We start from the raw sequence: 22,696 nt of genomic DNA on the forward strand, positions 1-22,696 counted from the left end.
GTACCCACTACAAGTAATGTTCATACCTAAGAGAACTGCAGATTCTACTTCTAGTTGGGCTGTGGGCAAATCTTTTTTCATTTTTTGAAAAAGTAATCCACATGCATGGTGAAAAACAAAAATCAAAATGCCTGTCTTGCATTCCTTACCTCCACTCACCAATTCATCTTTCCAGAAGCAACTACTCTTGTGAGTTTATTTATACTTCTATTTTATATAAGCACAAGCCTATATGACATATTATATATGTATAAAATATAACAGAAACCATTATACATTTTTCTTTTTTCACTTCACAGTACAGCCTGAAGGTTAGATCTACCGCATTTTAAAAAGTAGCTGCATAGTATTCTATCATATGGATATACTTTATTTATCTAACTAGTCTTCTGTTAATAGATACTTAGGTTATATTCTATCTGTTGTGCAGGCAAAATTTTTAACATATTTGGCAATGACAGTATGTTTTCCTGTGTTCCTGCTTCCCTGAGAGAGTTGTAATTTCTCTTCCCTTAGAGATCACTCACTATCAGAACTAAAATGGACTCCTATTTAGAAGCCATAATATTAATACTAGCAGCTAAAATTTATTGAGGACTCACTATATGCCAAACACTATTTTAAATACCTCACATTAATTGATATCATTATTATTACCCCCATTTTACCAAAGAGAAAACTATAGTTAAGTGACTTGATTGTAATCAAGTAGCTAGTAATGGGAGAGCTGGGTTTTGTGCATGTCTTTAACTGCAAAATCTGTGCTGTCAGCCACTAGCTATACTGCCTTTTAAATCTCAACTTGGGACATTGAAAAATTAGAGAACCACCAAAACAAGGGTAATCACTAAGTGAAAAATCTTGACACCAAAGCCATGGAACAAAGGAAAGTAACGAGAGTTAAAAGGCCGGGCGCGGTGGCTCACACCTGTAATCCCAGCACTTTGGGAGACTGAGGAGGGTGGATCACCTAAGGTTGGGAGTTCGAGACCAGCCTGGCCAACATAGTAAAACGCTGTTTCTACTAAAAATACAAAAATTAGCCAGGCGTGGTGTTGGGTACCTATAATCCCAGCTACTTGGGAGGCTGAGGCAGGAGAATCTCTCGAACTCAAGAGGCAAAGATTGCAGTGAGCTGAGATCGTGCCTCTGCACTCCAACCTGGGTGACAGAGTAAGACTCAGTCTCAAAAAAAAAAAAAAAACAAAAACAAAAACAAAGAATGAGTTAAGATGATTCATGGTAACTGTATTCACATATTTAAAGGGTTGCCATGCAAAAGTAGAAATAGACTTATTCTTTGTAGCTCCAAAGGGCAGAGCTATACCTAGGAGGCAGAGCTTATGAGGAGTGTATTTCAGATAAAGGACCTTTCTAATAGAACCCATGAAATGGCTTGAGTTTTAAAGAAGTTTAAAAAACTATTTGTCAAGGATACATGTAAGGGCCATTCATTCCTGCCTTCAGCAGGAAGTTGGACTAGGTTAGTGGTTCTGAAACATTTATGCACATCAACATCATCTGGACCAGTCCAGACCCGGTAAACCAAAATCTTCTGGTGGTAGAGACTATTACTGATGGGGTACTATGTTGGAAGAAAGTCTGTTAAGAAGGGAAGGGTTTTTGAAATTCACAAATGAAGTGCAAATGGCCAATTAACACGTGACAAATTGTTCAACCTCAATAGTAAATGCAAACTAAAACAATAGTAAGACACCAGTAATCTTCTATATTCTACATGTTGACCATTTTGCCCTAGAGGGCCTTATCTAATTCTCCAGAAAAACCTCCTAAAGTCATGAAAGATGGAGGGCAACTCTTGTGCTACCACAGCCACTATTTTCTGTGATTTGAGTGTATATACATATCTGGCGAGGAATGTCTATAAGCTGAGGAAAGCAATAAATAAATTTGTATAAGAGGTACCACATTAATTAAGAGTCCTGGTGGCCAGTTTTATTTGCATATTTACAAATATATCAATCTCCCAAGTCTTATAATTGACTTAGGGGACCAAGTTCATATTATTGTAATTGTAGCTTTAATGGAAGCAAAAAATGTTTCTTGAATGAATACAGTAACTTACCATTTTTTCACTTCTTCCACTTACTCATTCATTCCTTCAGCTAATATGTATTGACCATCTGCTATGTGCCCAGGCACTGGGGATGAAGCAGTGAACAAGACAGACACTGTCCCTGCTCTCATGAAGCTCAACCCTCACTGGAGCTGAAAAACAGGACTAATATCATCTGCTTTATAGGCCAACTTCTATTTTTTACAAAAACCTTTTACTTCATGTCATTATGTTTGAGGGATGTAATTTGAGTCTGTATCTTGGATAAATCCAAAGGCCAACAAAGTTCTGTGGTAATTAGTTTTCAGACTATAAGTATAAATAGATTCATGCTTCAGTAATTTGTTATGGATGTTAGCCTACTTTTTAGTCTTTAAATTGATATATGAAGCCAACTCCATTTATTTGTAATATATACATATTATATACCTATTAAGCTTTCCATAATTATTTTTCAGAACCAACAAGCCAAAATAGCACAATTGTACCTCCCCTTTGTTGGACTACTTTTGGAAAATATACAGCGATTAGCAGGTCGAGATACCTTGTATTCTTGTGCAGCCATGCCTAATTCTGTAAGTAGTAATGTGTTTCTGTTGGAGTTTTATCCTATTTTATTGAATGCATTTGGAATTGGGGTCATATGCTATGTGATCTCAACCTTAAGAGTTCACTTTTTTTTTTTTTTTGAGCCAGAGTCTGGCTCTATCACCCAGGCTGGAGTGTAGTGGCAGAATCATAGTTCACTGTAGTCTCAAACTCCTGTGCTCAAGTGATCCTCCTGCTTTGGCCTCCCGAGTAGCTGGGACTACAGGCATATGCCACCATGCCCAGCTAATGTTTTTCATTTTTAGCAGAGACAAGGTCTCAGTGTGCAGCCCAGGCTGGTCTCAAACTCCTGAGCTCAAGGAATCCTCCCGCCTCAGCCCCCTGAAGTGCTGGGATTACAGGCATCAGCCACCGTGCCCAGCCAAGAGTTCATTTTTTACTCCATGTACACTGTTTTTCCTAATACAGTGCTTTGCAAACTTTAATGTGCATATGAATCACCTGGGGAATTTGTTAAAACAGATTTTTTTTTTTGAGACAGAGTCTCGCTCTGTCGCCCAGGCTGGAGTGCAGTGGCGTGATCTGGGCTCACTGCAACCTCCGCCTCCTGGGTTCAAGGGATTCTCCTGCCTCAGCCTCCTGAATAGCTAGGACGACAGGTGCCCACCAGCATGCCTGGCTAATGTTTTTGTATATTTAGTAGAGACGGTGTTTCACCATGTTAGCCAGGCTGGTCTGGATCACCTGACCTCAGGCGATCTACCCGCCACGGCCTCCCAAAGTGCTAGGATTACAGGCGTGAGGCACCACACCCAGCCAACAGATTTTAATTCAATAGGCCTGGGGTGGGACTTGAGAGCATGCATTTCTAACAAGCTTTTGGCTGCTTCTGGTCCAAAGATTGCACTTTGGAAAACAAAGTCCAAGAGAACACCACAAATCCTTTGAACCCTGTGTTTTGTTCTTAACATTTTCTGTTGTTGTATGGCTTCATACATTTATTCAACTTAAACTGAACAAAAGATTCTCCACTTCCAAGATATTAGGCACTGGGGACTAAACTGTATTCCTTTGCTTCTCCTTTCCCTTAGTAGTCTCCTTCAGCACTTCTTGGTGAGACTTTTTTAGTTTATCACAATTGGTCTGTGCTTTTTTTGCTCCCCTTAGAATTTTAAGAATTAGAAGGAACTTTGGAGGTGATCAGTCTCCTATTTGGCAAAACAACCTTTTGCCATTGTAATAATTTAAACATTCCTTCTCACATTAGACCTAAAAGGTTTTCTATCCACTGGTCTTACTTTTGTCTTCTAGAGACACAGGAAACACATCTGTTCCCACCTCCAAATGTACCCTTTCCACTTGTGCCTTCTAAATTTTTCTCCAAGCCAAATATCTCCACTAATCTGTCATTCCAAATCCTTTATTTTACTTTATTTTTTTTTTTTTTTTGAGACAGAGTCTAAGTCTGTCACCCAGGCTGAAGTGCAGTGGCACGATCTCAGCTCACTGCAATCTCTGCCTCCTGGGTTCAAGTGATTCTCCTGCTTCAGCCTCCTGAGTAGCTGGGACTACAGGCATGCACCACCACGCCCGGCTAATTTTTTTTCTACTTTTAGTAGAGACGGGGTTTCACCATGTTGGCCAGGCTGGTCTTGAAATCCTGACCTCAAGTGATCTGCCTGCCTCAGCCTCCCAAAGTGCTGGAATTACAGGCATGAGCCACTGTGCCCGGTCCCCAAAACCCTTTGCTTTCGTGGTCACCACTTTTCCGAATATGCTCCAGTTTACCAGTAACCCTATTAAAATACAATGTCCAAATTATACACTTTATGGTCTGCCCAGTGGACTGTTAACTTCTGCCCCCATCCATGTTCCGTATGGCCCAAGATCACCTTTGCACTTTGGCTGGCCACGTAATATTGTTGGGTAGCAGGTTAAACTGTGTCAGTTACAGCTTCCTCTGCAAATTCCCCCTATGAAATGCTACAGCCAATTTGTCATGCCTGTCCTGCATTCCTGAGGACGTTGCTTTTAAGCTTTTCTAGTGGCTTGCTTCCCTGTGACTCCCGGTCATGTCAACTGGCTGAATGTGGATACTACACCTACCTGAGTGTCAGGCTGGTCTCACTTTACAAATACAGTATCTCATGCTTATGCTCCCTCCACATATATTTGACAGCATTATTTGGAAATATTTCACTTCTCTGTACTCCTTGCAGCTCAAGTTTCCCTAGGGCTTCTGGTCACACACCTTCTTCTAGCATTGCCCTGGTTCTAAGGAGGAGAACTGAATCATGTTAAGACTTTACCAGGCCGGGCGCCGTGGCACATGCCTGTAATCCCAGCACTTGGGGAGGCCGAAGCAGGAGGATCACTTGAGTCCAGGAGTTTGAGACCAACCTAGGCAACATGGCAAAACCCCATCTCTAAAAAAATGCAAAAATTAGCTGGGCGTGGTGGTGTATAGCTGTAGTCCTAGCCAATCTGGAGGCTGAAGTGAGAGGGTCACTTGAGCCCAGGAGGTTGAGGCTACAGTGAGCTATGATCACGCCACTGCACTCTAGCCTGGACCACACAGCAAGACCCTGTCTCAGAAAACGAAACCAAAAAAGACTGTACCAGTTGCAGCTATCTAGAATTATGTCACTTGGCTAGAGGTCATGGTTACAACAGTATGCTAGTAGCTTTTTTTAAAAAAAAAAAAAGGGTCACCTAAATACTAATTACTAGTATCTGATTTAGACTTTCACAGTGAGCTTTGTTTAAAATCAATGTAACATTTTATTCTGTTAATTCAAATTTCTTATCCTATATACGAATTTGTTTAAATGACACAGGTATCATATTCTGTTATAGGCATCCAGAGATGAGTTTCCATGTGGCTTTACTTCACCTGCCAATAGAGGGAGTCTGAGCACTGACAAAGACACCGGTAATTAAACCTTTTGGAGATGATACATTGCGTGGGTATTTAGAAATGTACCCTCTACTTCTCAGTATTTTAGATATATTTCATAATAAAGACCATACATAGCTTGATCTCTACTAAAGTTTAATTAAAATCTGACTCATACTTGCAGTCAAATTTATTTGCCTAGGTTTCCTTGTCTAAGCTTATTTAGAACATAGCTTGGCATACTGAGAAAATAGAGGATAATGAGAAAAATATTGGTTTCCACTCTTCTTATCCGTTACCAGTTTTAAGCCAGATACTCCCTTCTCTGGGCTCAAGTTTCCTTGTCTATAAAATTGTCTTTTAAATTGTGTGGCTTTATTTTACGGCTTCCAAGGAATTTCTTGTCGTTTCGTACATGCTAAAGTGTTTTGAAAGGTGAAAAGTTGCTTCACTTTTACATGGTTTCTTATGGTGTTTTGATATAATAAACTTCATATTTTAGATGTCCAAGATCTATTCCCTATATTAATGTCTCTACTTAAATTAGTTCAGTACTTATTTTTTAAATATTTCTGACAGTTCCCCCTCTTGCCAATAAGGACTTGACTTTTTTTTTTTTTTCCCAGCTTATGGGTCTTTTCAAAATGGACATGGAATTAAGAGAGAAGATTCAAGAGGTTCCCTCATCCCAGAAGGAGCAACAGGATTTCCAGATCAGGGCAACACTGGTGAAAATGTAAGAACTTAAATATATAGGATGACCCTAGTGACACATTAGCCTGCAACAGTTTTTTTATAGTATAAATATGGGCATCTGTACTCTCCTGTAGTCCATCCTGGCTCTGCAAAAAGCATCCCATAATTCTTAGATATTTTAGCAGTATCTTCCTATAGTGGCAGCTGCTACTTCAATGTCTTAAACTATTTATAGAGAATAAGGCATTCATCCTCAAGAGTTCTAACTCTGAATATCTCCTTTAACCCTAGCACGCTATCTTAGAGAGGGGAAATTCAAGTTTAAAATATCTAACGTGCCTTGTTATTTAAAACAAAGCACATCCTGGCAGGATTAATGCAGTCTTTCATTCTTTTGTAACAGAGTAATGATATTAATTTGGGAGGAAAAAATATAGGTCCCGAAACTGACAATCTTAGGGTCCCAGCAGCACTTAATCAGAATATATCGTCCCAACTCTTCTATCAAGTCGTTTCACGCCTACCATTAAAGTTTGAGATGTGACTGCCTTAAGGCAGAAAGACCTCATTTTAGACCAGTAAAGTTTTGCCATGTTGTTATGTAAAATCATTGAATTGTATAAAATTATATTAGAAGGGTCTATAAGAATAATACATTTCAACTCTCAATTTACAAATGAAAATTGGGATTATGACTTAGAACAACCAGCTATGGCAGGACCATACTCGAACCCAGATTTTCTAATACGAGCACTTTTTCTCCTATATCATGGTGCTCTTAGTGTACATCAGCATCACCTGGAGGGCTTAAAAAATAGATGTCTGGGCCTCACCCCAGGGTGAGATTCAGTAAGTCTGGAATAGGGCCTGCTACCATGTATTTCTAAGTTCCCAGCTGATGTTGATGCTGCTGGTTGGGTATTGTTACCCTTGAGAACCAGTGGACTATACTTCCACTGGTTCCTTGAGCCTTTGGGTAAACAGTAATTTATTCACAAATGTTTCTCTTTTACACCATTTAGAAATTGTGGCAACAGGTACTGTCATAGCTAAGGCAAAAAGGTCAGAGAGGTTGAATGACTTGCTAGTAGTCACATAGTAGCTAGGCAAGCAATCAGAACCAAGGTCTGTTTGCTCCAAGTAAAAGTTCTTCCTTAGTAAATTCCACCCTAGTCAATGGTGCATCCCCAGTTTAGCTCAACTGAAAGTATTAGTTTTTAAATTTTTTAGAAGATTATTGTTATTCTAGTCATATAAATCCCCAAATAAGTCAGATCTTTTCATGCTTAATTTCCGATATTTTTTAAAAAGTCATTAAATAATAGGAACACATCAGTACTTTGTAGAGGTACTAAGTTTGAAGTATTACTGGGTACTCCTAAGTGTAATTATAGTAATATAATTAGCCCATTTTCTTTATTTATTTATATTTTTTAGAAATAGTGTCTTGCTCTGTCACCCAGGCTGTAGTGCAGTGACACGATCAGTGCTCACTGCAGCCTTGAACTCCTGGGCTCAAGCAGTCTTCCTGCCTCAGCCTCCTGAGTAGCTAGGACTACAGGCATGCACCATCACACCCAGCTAAATTTTTTTTTTTTTTTTTTTTTTTTTGTAGAGACTGGTTTTGCTATATTGCTCAGGCTGGTCTTAAACTCCTGGCCTCAAGTGATCCTCCCACCTGAGCTTCCCAAAGCGCTGCGTCTACAGGTGTGGGCTACCGTGCCTGGCTTTTATTAGCCCTTAAGATAGATTTTCTAACGTATGATTTGGAGGTTGGATTTTAATAAACTCTAAGGAGAGATTCAAATGAAAAAGTTTAAGATGTTTCTTATGCTTTCACTCCATGTAAAAGCTATCTTTCCTTAAATAGCCATGATTATTTTAAAATTTTACCACTAAAACACATGGCATATGAGAATGAAACATACACAGTATTCATGGCTATATCTTTGTGAAGACCCCAAGGTAATGTCTAGTGATATTACTAGCTATTACTAGGAAAGAAAGATTCAGCCCATTCACCTTCAAGTTGTAATATAAAATTTAGATTTATGTTTAGAATTTTCCCAAACAGATCTAATGATAAAAAAAGAGTTACTGAGTTAAAAGCTGTGGAAAATTGTACTGATACTATTTCACGAACATCCTGTCCTTATAGACCCGACAGAGTTCTACAAGGAGTAGTGTATCCCAGTATAACCGCCTGGATCAGTATGAAATCAGAAGCCTCCTGATGTGCTACCTGTATATAGTAAAAATGATTTCAGAAGGTGAGTTACCATCATATTAAGCATGGACTGTACTAGACATACACCCTCATAGGTCCACAAATTCATGCAACAATATTTGATCATCATCTGGAGGCAGAGCACATGCACATTATAAACAGTTACTTGGAGACTCTGACCTTAAAATGTTTCTTAAATTGAACCTCAAAATAGGTTTATGTCAGTCACACAAGTTCGAGTCTTTGAAATAATTTTAACATAATTTTGCAAATGAATTTCTAAAATGAGGCAATGGTTTTAGAAGTGCTAAACATTTTGTTTTCATGCAGAGCATTTAATTCATTAAATGACCAATGTAACTGAAAGGAAATAATAACCACCAGAATTCATATTTAATACTTCAGCTTTTATTTAACCCAGGATTTGACAAATAAGAAACAAAAAGACAGGAAGAGTTCTCGAAGGGTAGGGAATGTCATCATTATCTTTGCAGCAACACTGTATGATATTGTCTGGTATCACGTTCTTTGTCAGGCTCTGTTTTTTCTCCTTGGTATAGAGCCGTATTTACTAGTGTCACCAGTTCCTCTTTACACTATATGATGGAATACAACCGAAGGACTTTCATAAATTGTATGTCCTCGGGAAGTAAAAGCAGGTTATTTCCAAATACCACATTTACTTACACAGTTCCCTCCCTTCTCTTCCTTTTCGCAATACTTTTGCTTAAAAAAAATATGCAAGAATGGAAAACATAAAAGCACCTGGGATCATCATAGTGATTGCTATCTTTTACTCATTTTCTATTTTTTTATTTTTAGTAATTATTTCGTTTTAAATATTTTATAATAATGCAGGATGTAAAGACATAAAATAAGTTGCTATCTAAGTAGCTATAGAAACATGAAAATAAATAGCTAGATATTAAGTAAATTCTAAAGTTCGTTAATAAAATAAAAATAACTGGAATATTCAAGTTCTAGGAATGTACGATTTAGCATAAACATCAAACATTATGTTGTGGAATCTGGAAATTGCTAACATTTATGGAGCTTCTTCTTAAGGCAATGAAAATGTTCTAAAACTGTGGTGAAGGTTTCACTAGTCTTTGAATAAACTATAAGCTATTGTACTATTGTGGGCTATTTATGTGGGCATTTTTATGGTAAATGAAACTCTCAATAAATTTGTTTTTTTAAAAAAGAGGACCAATCTTTATCTGTTCTCCACTCCCATTGCCTCACTTGACTAGCCTTAAAAAAAATAGGTCCAAGACATACATTAGAAAAAAAGCAGAAGTGAACAAAAAAGCGGTTGAATACCACCACAGCCCAAAGAATGAGGGAAAGAGAGAGAAGGTAGGAGGAGGGGAAAAGCTGCATTGCTGACTAGTTCTCTCCCTTCCTCCACTGTAGGTCTCACACACACATACACACACACATACATCACATTCTGTACTAACCAGAGACAAGTCTCTGGTTGTTTTTTTTAATGTCATAGGTAAAACCATGACTGTTTTTGTTTTGTTTTGTTTTGTTTTGAAGACGGAGTCTCACTCTTGTCACCTAGGCTGGAGTGCAGTGGCAGGATCTCAGCTCACTGCAACCTCTACCTTCCGGGTTCAAGCGATTCTCCTGTTTCAGCCTCCCGAGTAGCTGGGACTACAGGCGTCCGCCACCACGCCCGGCTAATTTTTTGTGTTTTTAGTAGAGATGGGGTTTCACGGTGTTAGCCAGGATGGTCTCGATCTCCTGACCTCGTGATCGGCCCACCTTGGCCTCCCAAAGTGCTGGGATTACAGGCATGAGCCACCACGCCCAGCCCATGTCTGTTTTATTTCTTGTGAACTTGATAGTTCCTCTTATTCTTGCAAATGTTGACCATGCTTGCTCAGTGGCAGTACTCTGTGCCAAATATTCGGTCTTTGTTAATTAGGTTTTGTAGTCTTCTGCTCTTGCTTTTTGATTTTAAAAAGCACATTTTCAATAACTAGTATACAGTCTATGTCACATCTATTTATCTTTTATATGTATAAAGTCATGCTGTATATCTGTAAAGTCATATTCATTTTGTTCTAAGAAATGTATTCTTCTAGATCCTTCTCAATCGATGTATTCTAATTACTTTGTCTTGTCCGGTAAATATTCCGTTTTAGTTACTCTATGCATTTAAATATTTATCTCTTTCAAGTCCACACTCTTGAGGTCCTCTCTTGGCTTTCTTTTTTATTGAGTCATAAACAGTAGCAACTTTAATGTCAATGAAAAGATGTTCTATTTCTACACTTTTATATGGATTCTGGAGAATAAATTTCATTCTCTACTTATAGCTGCATTTTATTAATTGACAAAAATTTGCTATTTCAAAGTCTTAGATTCATTTGCCAAACATTTTCAGGCCTTACTGCTTAGTTTATTTTATCGTGAGAAAAGGAATAAGAGTCAGGAGTTACCAGTTACGAAGTCTGAATTGACAAGAAGACTGTTCTGTTGGAAAAGTAAGACATTGTTGCTTCCTTAAGAGAGAAGGTGGTGGGGGGCGGGGGGTGGGGGGCGGGGGGGGAACGGGGAAGCTACTTCCTCTTTCTTTGTAACTGTATCTTCACTTTTCTCTTTAGCCCAGACTCCAATAAGACACTCTTAGTATCACATTGAGGCTTATCAGCACCATACGCTGCACTTGTAGATTCATTAATATTCTCCGAAGCAGACTGTTCGTTGGAAGGTATCTGGTTAGAGCTATCTCTCACTGCAAATTTGGTGTTAAAAGGAACAGCAACCACTGCTCTTCTTTTTGTACTAGATTTTAAAGTAGAGTCTAAAGGCAAGACATTCAAAGGGATTATTTTCTTTTCCTTTGTAAGAGGATGACATGAGGTCATAGAATAATCCTCTAAAGTTTCCAGTAAAGTATCAGATACATGAGTTGGGTATTCTCCTGGGGAGATAGCAGAAGGGCTCCATGATGCGCCAATCTGAGTTTCTTTTTGGGGGGAGACCTTTGTTTCAAGTGTCCCTTTTGGCTGGCCAATCTTGTCTTCATGAGGACTGAAAAAATCTTGAAATCCATACCTCTTTTGAGGACTAAGTGAAGTTGTTAAAAGAGAACTGGCCAGTGGCTTCTGGCTGGCAGGGTCTTCTATGTTAGGCTTAGTGTCATTAGAGGAACTTTTCGCAAAAGAGGTCTCTGGCACTTCAAAGAGGTCTTGACTAAAAGATGGAGCTGGAAACTCTGAACTTTGTTGCAGTTCCTTTGTGCTCGTAGGTTTCATCTGTTTACTTTGTGACTGGCTTATCGATTTGATAGGCACATGCCTCTGCCTTCCTTGTGCAGGCTCCCTGACTGAAAAATCTGACATAGTCATTTGACTACCAGAAACGAAGTCATCACTACCAGAAGTCTGAAACTGTTGTTGCCTCACTATTCTTTCAGAAAGCCTTTTATTTTCTTCTCGTAATTTATTTGTTTCTTTAGTGAGTTCCGCAATAAAGAAAAGATTTTGTTGTTGGATTTCATAATAGTCTTTCTCTAGCGCAAGCCTGTATGTTTCGTTCATTGAACAGCAGTCACAGGTTTTTGCCTTTAACTTATCTTTCAAGTCATTAATGGTGCTCTGCAGGACTCTCTGCTGTTCAGTCAACTCTTTAATTTTGGCCGTGGAGCCCGTCCACCTCCCATCTGACAATCGCTGTTTCCTCAGACTTGTTAATTTTGCCTGTAGACGCCGCAGCTCTTTATCATGGAGCTCTTTCAGTGCCAGCCATGTTTTTTTAAAATCGTCAGATTCCAAATCACATACACTAAGCTGTGATGACTCTCTTCCTGAAGATTTCTTACAACCTCTCCTCCCTCCTTCACCCTCGTTCCCTGCCTGCATCATGTTTCACAGATTTGGAAATGGGAGGATGGCCTTGTCGCTCGACAACAGTGCCGTTAAGAAAATGGCGGACTTGCTGTGGATTGGAGCTAGTTCGCTGTGAGGGCGAGCACTTCTACCCCTTTCACAGGCCTTCTCCGAAGCTACCTTAGGACACGGGGCGTGGGTGATGGGTGCTCACCATTGGACGGAAAGTCCCAGGTTTTCGCTGGAGAGGAGACACCAACTTTTCGGCTGGAAGAGCTAACCCACAGGAGAGGGAGGCCAGCACCCTCAGGCAGTGGCGCAGCAAGCTGCCCTTTGACCGGAGGCCGGAAACGTAGGGACTTCTGGGAGGGAACCCAAGCTTCTGTGAGTAGACACCCAGTGGCAGATAGGCGAGAGCGGAAGTCACTGCTAGCTTGATGTATATTTTTTTAATTTAATTTTTTTTTAGATGGAGTCTCGCTCTGTCGAGCCCAGGCTAGAGTGCAGTGGCGCGATCTCAGCTCACTGCAACCTCCGCCTCCCGGGTTCAAGCGATTCTCCTGCCTCAGCCTCCTAACTGGGATTACAGGCACGCCACCACGCCCAACTAATTTTTGTATTTTTAGTAGAGACAGGGTTTCACGATGTTGGTCAGGCTGGTCTCGAATTCCTGACTTGAGATCCGCCCGCCTCGGCCTCCCGAAGTGCTGGGATTAAAGGCGTGAGCCACTGGGCCTGGCCTAATTTTTAAAACAAGTCAAATTTTGAGTCTATTTTCAGTTTTATTCTTGATGATTAGCATTTTGTAATAATTGAAACCTAGCAATATTCGTGGTCTTATGAAACAATTGGAAAATTGGAAGTAACTAAGTCGACCTCCCCTGATCCCTCATCCTCCTTGCCCCTCCATAAAGCCAACATCATCTTGTCTTCCATCTTTATCATTGAGAGGTTCTAGCTCAGTTGGGAGCTAGAAAAGTCATTTGCCTGCTTTTGTGACACCTATGCAATTTTTACAGTTAGAGGAGGGTCTGCTGACACCATTAGCTCCATCAAAGTAGGATAAAAAAGGAATGGAAAGTCAAGTGGTGGCACTGTTTGGTTTATTTTGTTTTGTTTTAAATCTCACTAAGTAGGTGTGTTGGGGAAGAAATGGGTAAGAAAGAGAAGTATATGTGATAGATTTAAGAGACTTTTGTGTCTGAAATAGTTGTTCCACAGATAGATAGGACATCAGAATTTATAATGTAAAGGCAGAGAGAAGAAGGAAAGTTATCTGTCTCTCCTGAAGTTTAAAATTCTTTTTTTTTTTTTTTTTTTTTGAGACGGAGTCTCATTCTGTCGTCCAGGCTGGAGTGCAGTGGCACGATCTCAGCTCACTGCAACCTCCACCTCCCAGGTTCAAGTGATTCTCCTGCCGCAGCCTCCCAAGTAGCTGGGATTATAGGCGCCCGCCACCACGCCCAGCTAATTTTTACATTTTTAGTAGAGAAAGGGTTTCATCATGTTGTCCAGGTTGGCCTCGAGCTCCTGACCTCAAGTGATATGCCCACCTTGGCCTCCCAAAGTGCTGGATTACAGATGTGAGCTACCGCAACCAGGCTAAAGTTTAAAATTCTTAAACTTTGTTATTCACAGAGCCCTCTGAGTAGCAGGCAAAGGCATTTGACCTTCTCAGAAAAATGCACATAAACACACCATCTTGCATAAAATTTTAGGGAGTTCGTTAAAAACACCTCATCTAAAGTAAAAACACAGAAGCTTCCCTTACTCTGTCTTCAGAAATGATATGAAGATTGGGATAAGTGACCCAAAAGGACATACATAAAGCACATAAAAAGGATCATTGAAGCTGAACTAATTACCAATTAAATGATATATTTGGAATTAATTCAAAAGAATACAGAGTATGTACTGGGCAGTGGGAGGGGAGAGGAGAATATAGATGAAACAAGGTTCGCCTTGAGTTGATAGTCCTTGAAGCTACATAGGACTTGGGGATTCACTGTGCTATTTGCTGTAATTATTTCAAGAGCTAACACTTTATTTATTCCATTTTCAGATACTCTCTTAACTTACTGGAATAAAGTATCACCTCAGGAGCTCATAAACATTCTTATACTTTTAGAGTAAGTTATATTAATTTGTCTTCATATACTTTCCCCTTATTTGGGGAGAATTCAACTGTTACAATTTTTTTCTGTTTTTAATAGCTTATTTGCTAATAATGTAGAAAATGTTAAATTATTTTGATAATATAGAGCCTGGCATAGAGGTTCTTTACCTGCAGACAGAAGAAAAATGTGAATGTGGAATACTTTCTATACTGCTGAAACTCTAGCTAATAATAAACCATCTTTAAAGCCCAGCAAAAGACTTTCTGTGATCTGAAAAACTAGAAGTAATATCAGCTGTCCTGCATCATTCATTTGGAACAGATGCTGGATTAGTGGAGCAGTGTAAATGATTGGAATTTAGAATTTGTACTTTCATGTAGAGCTGAGTAATTCTACCCACTGCAGAAATGTGTCTGTGTATGTGTGTGTACACACACACACACACACACACACACGTGTATATGTATGTATTCCAAGACTCTTTGGGGGAAACCTAGTCTGGACATGGGAAGTTGTCCTATATTTCATCCTGAGTTATTTTTATATGATTATTGGAAGCTAAAAGAAAAATTAGACGTAGAATGAAATGCAATAAATTTTTAAATAAATAATACGCATATATGATTTGTATGTGCATGTCTACAAAAACAAAGCATATCAATACAAAACCCTTGGATTAAAGTCTTACAAACTTTTATGGAAAATGTCAGGAGAATAAACAGCAGTTAAGATTTTTTTTTTAACTACTGTAATTGTACTGAAATATTTACTAATGAAAATATCTGATGTTGGGGATTTGCTTTAGAAACACAGGGGTAGGGAGGGTGGAGGGATATCAGGGGACCTATTCAGGGCAGAGGTCAAACAAGAATAGCTATGAGTTCAATCATTGTTGAATATGGGGGATGATTGGGTATGTGGGAGTTAACTATGGTACTCTCCCTACTTTTGTACGCGTTTGAAATTTTTAATAATATAAAGTATTTTAATGCTATTATTTAAAATGTAGAAATTGCCCCAATTTTTAGTGTGGAAGAACCTTTTAGAACTATTATTGACTATGCTGGTGGGCCAGGCATGGTGGCTTACGCCTATAATCCCAGCACTTTGGGAAGCTGAGGCAGGAGGATCACTTGAGCCCAGGAGTTTGAGAGCAGCCTGGGCAACATAGTGAGACCTGATCTCTACAAAAAATAAAACATTAGCTGGGCATGGTGATGTGCACCTGTGGTTCCAGGTACTTGGGAGGCAGAGGTGAGAGAATCATTTGAGCCTGGGAGGTCGAGGCTGCAGTGAGCCGCTCATGATCATTCCACTGCCTTCCAGCGTGGGTGACAGAGCGAGGTCCTGTGTCAAAAATAAAAAATGACTGATGGAGACCTTTGCTATGATAAGTTACAGAGCATAAAGGGTGATTTGCATTGACAGGTTTTTTAAACCTGTCATTAAAATTGTATATGAAGACATGATGTAATTGTAGCAAATAAATGTAGAAAGATAGAATATGGCAAGCCCACAATTATCTATGTATTTCTGTATAGCAAAACACTTATCATTATAATATGATTTAAATAGGCCATTCTTTGTAACTCATGACTTTTAAAATATCACTTGTTAATCTGTAGAGGATGTTAATATATTACTAACATGCTATTGTTTTTCTTTCTAGAGTATGTTTGTTTCACTTTAGATATATGGGGAAAAGAAACATAGCAAGGTAATTCCCATAGCACTGCAATTTCTACTTTTTCCTTCTCTTCCAACAGAGGGCAATCTTAGCCATGCCATGTAAAACCTAGGTTATATATTATATATTTTGAGTTAACATTGGGATACCCGTGATTTAGTTAACATGTCCCAACTGAAAGTTTAAACGAATGAGAACTTTTACATTTTCAAGCTTCCCAAGGGGTGATGATTAAAGTGATATACGGAGTTTCTACCTTGTGAGATGCTTATCTTTTCTAAAGGAATCCAGAAGGGGCTAGATCCAGGGGAAGGCAGGAAATCATAAAGTGAGGACAACTGTAAGGTCTGTATTTTTGTCTGAAAAATACCAATACTCACCTCAGTTACTAAGGCAAATAGAAAACCCCAACAGCAATTGGGACATAAACGATACATTATCTATTTCCTCTTTTTGCCATGTAAGTCCTAGTGAAATAAATACTTAAGGAAATATTTGAGAGATTCTAAGGTGAAGAAGGTTACTTGCTTATTTCAATGAGATATATTTTAGGGGTAGAGTTAGTCATTAAAGGAGCTCAAAAATAGTTTAAAAAATGTTTAATTTTTAAGAGGCTGTGTGGATGAGGATTACTGTTCAGTCTCTGGAACGTCCTAAGGATAGGTAGTTTGGGTGGTGAGGGTTCCAATTTCAACCATCTTTTCCCATAACTTGGAGCTGGTATGGCCATTGTTACCATGAGCCTCAGTCTCTAGGATTCTGTCAACTCTTCCATTACGTTTACTAGAGGATAAACAAACTATTTCTTTCTTAGTCCATGTATGACCCAGTTGTAATTTTTTAAGTGGAAACAGCATTAAAGTAAAACAAAGAAAAGTTTGTTCATCTTAGCAGTAGACATGCTTACAGAGTAAAAATTTCTAATCCAAACTTACCTCAAGTCCAGAAACAGATTAGATTGGCACTCGTTCTTGAACATCTGACTCTAGGATTTTCCCCTCTCATTTCAACCCTTAGTGAACCTCTGGCTATCTTCTTCCCACTCTTGCCCTTCCTCACCTCCCGTGAAAAGATTGAATCTTATTGGAGTGTTGGCCACTTATCTCTGATGTTTTTGAGAAGAAGGAGGGAAGTGGAAGCCCTTTCTAAATTCCTTAATTATATTCATATATGCTATTTTAAAGATACATTAAAACTTCATCCAGTTTCTAGTGACGCTTCATTTAATCCTTGAGTGTACTACTATGTTTATGTGGAAACCTAATTTTTTTTAGTTAAAAAGAGTGTAACATTGAGATATGTTATTAGAGCACTCCAGTTCCTGACTTTAAAATTTATTTTAGGGTGCATGATGCCTGGCTGTCAAAACACTTTGGAATAGACCGAAAATCGCAAACCATGCCTGCTCTTCGAAACAGATCAGGAGTAATGCAGGCCCGGCTTCAGCATCTTAGTAGCCTAGAAAGTTCATTTACACTTAATCACAGTAAGTGAAAATGTGTGTGCGGCACCCATTTGACCTTAAAGAAGTCCTGGTTTAAATAATAAAAACTGAAGGTGATGGATACCCTAAATACTTTGGTCATTACACATTCTATGCGTGTAACAAAATATCACCTGTATCCCTTAAATATGTATGAAGAAAAGAAGTCCTGGTTTAAATTACCAGTATGATTGGAAATGATTTCCCATACGTACATGTATTTGCATCTCTCTGCTATGTATATATGTATATAATCAATTTCATCATACATGACTATAAAATGATAAAATACACATGGATTTTTGAACAATTTTAGGTCATGATGTTTTCTTCTTAGTGTTAAAGAAATTAATTTTTTCCCATGGAATTGCTATTCTCATTTTTATATTGAGTATTCTTCCTTCCTACTGTTAAACTTTAATGCAAATATTGACATCTTAATATAGTAGTATATGTAATGTTTGTTTAGTTACTTTTGGTCATTTATTGATTAGGGAATGAACATGCTGAGTTGACTGCAGAAATCAGTGAACCCTAAATACTAGTATGGCAAAGGTGTATTTCAGACAGGTTGAAGTATTGACAAGGCATATAGGGCAAGGAGAGAAATCTTGCCCAACTGTGGAAGCTAGAGGGTTATATAAATGGAAGCTATCCTATGAAAAGCAAATATTAATAACAACTCAAAGAGTGAGCATGTTTTGTTTCCAGACAGTCCTCTGAAGGTTTCAGAAAAGGAAGCCAGCAAAACTGGCTTTATGGTAGGACCTAGTAATAAAAAATAATGTTTTGCTAGACCCTGAGCTAATAGACTCAGGACCTTTAAATCTGCATGTTTTAAAGCCTTCAGCTTCTTGTAAAAATACGATGAACCTACTTCCTTCAGTTGCCTCCAAGATACCTTGTTTTCCTTCTGATTTAGAAACAAATCTCATATAATTGGCATAATTGAAAATGTCTGACCATAGGGCACTCCTGTTTATCTGTAGCTGAATTTCTATTTAGTGGTTTCTCATTTTTACCCACATAATTAATGGCATGACTTAGAAGGCCTCCCACATTATTTCCTAGTTACATCGCCAGAGTTCATCACTGAAACCTTGTCTCCAAAGAGATGGGCACCTAATTATGTCCTGCAGAGCTGTTGATACAGAACTGTAATGACAACTAATGAAATTGATTAACCCAGACTATATTTGATGAAGGAGTTAAATACAGTATGACACTGTGAGCCCTCTTTCTTTTTTTTTGAGATGGAGTCTCACTCTGTCGCCCAGGTTGGAGTGCAGTGACGCGATCTCAGCTCGCTGCAACCTCCGCCTCCCGGGTTCAAGTGATTCTCCTGCCTCAGCCTCCTGAGTAGCTGGTATTGTAGGTGCGTGCCACCATGCCCGGCTAATTTTTTGTATTTTTAGTAGAGACGAGTTTCACCATGCTAGCCAGGCTGGTCTTGAACTAACCTCATGATCTGTCCGCCTCAGCCTCCCAAAGTGCTGGGATTACAGGCATGAGCCACCGCACCCAGCCGAGCCCCCTTTCTTGTCTTAAGTCTTTGGGTAGAAAGTCATTCAACACCATAATGTGCATCTTCGTGTTGGGAAAAGTTTAATTTACTTTTTTAATCCTAGGTTCTACAACAACTGAAGCAGACATTTTCCACCAGGCACTTCTTGAAGGCAATACAGCTACTGAAGTTTCCCTAACAGTACTAGATACCATATCATTTTTCACTCAGTGCTTCAAGGTAAAAATGAAGAGTTATAATTCAGTTGGTACCATTGCAAAGTAATATTATGCAGAAATTACCTAGTCAAATGTGGGGTAGTACAGTGAAAAAGGCTGGCATGAATAGTCAGGAAATGTGGATGGCAGTTCTAGTTTGGTTATCATGTGACCCTGGAAGTCACTGAGACTCACTTGTGTCATCCATAAAGGGAAGGGAGTGGACTAACTTGCCCTTAAGCTCTCTTCTCCCTCTTAAATTCTATTAGATTTTCGTATTTAAAAACAAAGTTTCCATACTTTAAGTAGCCAGCAATTTTTAGCCCAAAATATGATTGGATCTGTGTGCCCAAATACCCATTGTGATGAGATGTCCTGTCAGGGTAGATGATGTCCGGGCAGGCAGGCTGGCTGGCTGGCTTCCCTAGCCATGCGCTTAATGTTTTTTCTCAGACGTTTGCCTCTCAGTGCAAATCATCATTGCTATGATTTTAAAAAGAAGGTAAAAGCAGTTATCTAGCAGGATTATTGGAGGGGGAAATGGGATAATGGACGTGAGAGTGCTTTGAAAAGTAAAAACGATGTGACCATAATGTAAGAACTCAAAGGTGAAAATCTTGCTTGCTGCTTTCACTTCAGTTATACAGTTTTTTTTTTTTCCTTTTTCCCCTCTTCTCTAAGTAATTAAGTTAATTGCTTCAGCCCTCGAGATTTTCTATGGAAACCTGGCCTGTGCTTTTCAAAGAGGCTTATAAAGGAAAATTGAATTAGATACTAATACAAAGTAGGCTGCAGAATACCTTTAATAAATAGGCTACAGATCCCTTTATGAAGTATTAGGTTTGTTCTATATTAAAGTGCAACACAACTCCATGTTTCTTCATGCCAATAACTAAGAAAGCCATTAGATCTCATGATGTACATTGTATTCCTTCCTTCTATTCTGATACCTCTTATTTATTTAACAAACATTTATATAGTCTCTTGGTAGATATCAGGCACTGTCCTAAGTGCTTTACAAATATTAACTCACTTTTTCATTGTGAGGCTGGGAATGAGAAAGGGGAGTGATCTTTTTGAAACAATGGAAATGTTCTAAAATTGGATTGTGGTGGTCACCAACTCTGTTGCTGAATTTACTAAATGTAATTTAATTTTATACCTGAAACTGGTGAATTTTATGGTTTGTAAATTATATCTCAATAACTTAAAAATACAAATATGAACTCACTTTTAATCCTCATAATAGCCTTATGATGTAGATACTGTTATTATTCCCTTTTGAAAATGGGGAAACTGGGGCCCACAGGAGGTTAATGTCATATAGCTGGGCAGTGGCAGAATCAGGATTGAGATCTAGGCCAGTTATAAGAGACCATGATTCTAGCCACTATACCATGCCTCGAAATATGCTAAGGAAAGAGCCAGAAAAATCAAACACCACTCAGGGATTCTGGCTGTCAGTATTATCATTAGATTGTTGTTGTTTTGGGTTTTGTTGTTTTTGGCCAACTTGTAACCTGCTGGTTACTTTCTTGAGGGTTAGCAGGATAGGGCTGGAGAAATTAACCATTGCTGATTAAAACAAAGTTGACAAACTAATAGGTATTTCTCTACAATTTGTTGTTTCTTTGCAAGGGGCATTTAAACAATTTACATAGTCTGTTCAATTGTGATACCTGTTAATTATCTCTACTCATAGAGGGCTTATTTTTTCACGAATGGCTAACCATATACTAAAAATACTTTTAAAGTAAATTAGATCATAATCTAATAAAGTAGAACTAGTATTTTCCTTCATTCATACATTACAATATTTAGTCTCTCAGAAATACAAAGGCTGATTGGCTTGTATTCATTTTTAATTTATTGATTTCTTAATTGAGAAGCAATATGGTATAGGTTAATAGAAAATACTCTTCCCATACTAGTCCTGTATATTGCTGTGTTGCATTGAAAAATAAAATCCACCTGTTTAAAATGTTGGGATTAAGTATTTTAGATATCATGTATGTAGTATTTATTTGAGATTTCCAAGTTGAAAGATGGCACAAATATTTTGAAATTATATGTAAGAGCCTTTTATTTTCCTGAAACTTGCAAACAGTGGTTTCATAAACAGGTATTGGTGAAATCAGTTCTGTCATTCTCAGTGGGGCATAAACCATATTTTTTAATGTTTTATAGACCCAACTTTTAAATAATGATGGCCATAACCCATTAATGAAAAAAGTGTTTGATATACATCTTGCTTTTCTTAAAAATGGACAATCTGAAGTGTCGCTGAAACATGTATTTGCCTCACTGAGAGCTTTCATCAGTAAGGTAAGGACAGAAGTTTGGGAGCAGCCGGTGGGCTCTCTTCATTGCAAAAAGGAAAGACGAGACAATGGGGGTCATTGTGGTGACATATACAATGCCAGCTCATGAAGCCATTAAGTACTGCCTTTGTAAATAGAAATGCAGAACAACAAAGCACACACAGAGGGCCTGACCGTGAACCCCCTCAAATCAGAAGCTACTTTTTATTTCACCCCATCATACCTTCCCTTTTCCATTAAGCTCCTTTGAAGAATATCATTTTAAAATTACCAAGCCTGCCAGTTCTCTATTTTGCTTCTTTTTAAAAGTATTGTCATATTGGAGGTGTATAAGCCATGAGTGCACCCATGTCTAAACACTTTGAAAGGATCCAACTTTTGTAATCCGAGGGTCTTGTACAATGTCTTGGAAATGGTAAGCACTCAGTACATGTTCAAATGGATGAATCCTGCCTTTCAATGCTAGCCATAACTGAGGGCCCTAAATGTGCAGTCCACTTACCTCAGCTAAACAGTAACCTCAGACTTGGCTTTTAGGAAGAAATATGACTGAAACAGACAGCAAAGATTTATTTTCTGTGCTCAGGGGCTTTTTAAACTTAAGAATAAACATAATTAACCAAGATAGAGCTAAGGTTATGGAAAGGCACAGTCCAGATCTTTCACTGGTTTATGTAACTGCAATAAGACAAAGAAATTCAGTTTCTTTATTTGTGTAATAGGCTAGCTAAGCTTTGAAAACTTTTTGCCATCCTCATTATTTAGATAGCAGCCAATTGTGTTTAACAGATACAGAAATTAGATGAATTTGAAGCTTTTTATTGCCATTCTTTAATATAATTTATGAATTAAAAATCTATGGGAAGCCGAGTTCAACACAAGCATGTTACAAGAAACTAAAGGAAAGAGATTCAGAAATAATTCATTTAACAAAAACTGTGTAGGTACTTACTGGATATAGTCCCTAAGGGCTTATTGTCCAGTAGAGGGAGGCACACACACATCAAGATACACATACAGAGAAACAAATACCATCAGGATATAAAATAAGTCTGTACAGACCTCTGGGGGTGAGC

At 38.5% G+C, this 22,696-nt stretch overlaps 1 protein-coding gene across 3 annotated transcripts in view; it reads left to right on the top strand.

The window, feature by feature from the left end:
• The window catches only part of DOCK11 (dedicator of cytokinesis 11), a 203,180-nt gene that overhangs the window by 131,075 nt on the left and 49,409 nt on the right, over nucleotides 1-22,696 (top strand). For all 3 annotated transcript variants that reach the window (XM_055267319.2, XM_055267320.2, XM_063634851.1), the window contains 9 exons: nucleotides 2,536-2,652; nucleotides 5,483-5,558; nucleotides 6,149-6,258; nucleotides 8,377-8,488; nucleotides 14,353-14,419; nucleotides 16,077-16,124; nucleotides 17,438-17,580; nucleotides 19,206-19,321; nucleotides 21,487-21,624. In XM_055267319.2, coding sequence (XP_055123294.1) covers nucleotides 2,536-2,652; nucleotides 5,483-5,558; nucleotides 6,149-6,258; nucleotides 8,377-8,488; nucleotides 14,353-14,419; nucleotides 16,077-16,124; nucleotides 17,438-17,580; nucleotides 19,206-19,321; nucleotides 21,487-21,624 — 927 coding nt within the window. The remainder of the gene's footprint in view (nucleotides 1-2,535; nucleotides 2,653-5,482; nucleotides 5,559-6,148; nucleotides 6,259-8,376; nucleotides 8,489-14,352; nucleotides 14,420-16,076; nucleotides 16,125-17,437; nucleotides 17,581-19,205; nucleotides 19,322-21,486; nucleotides 21,625-22,696) is intronic.

This window comes from Symphalangus syndactylus, chromosome X, assembly GCF_028878055.3.
Source record: "Symphalangus syndactylus isolate Jambi chromosome X, NHGRI_mSymSyn1-v2.1_pri, whole genome shotgun sequence".
In the NCBI taxonomy this organism is placed as follows: domain Eukaryota; kingdom Metazoa; phylum Chordata; class Mammalia; order Primates; family Hylobatidae; genus Symphalangus; species Symphalangus syndactylus.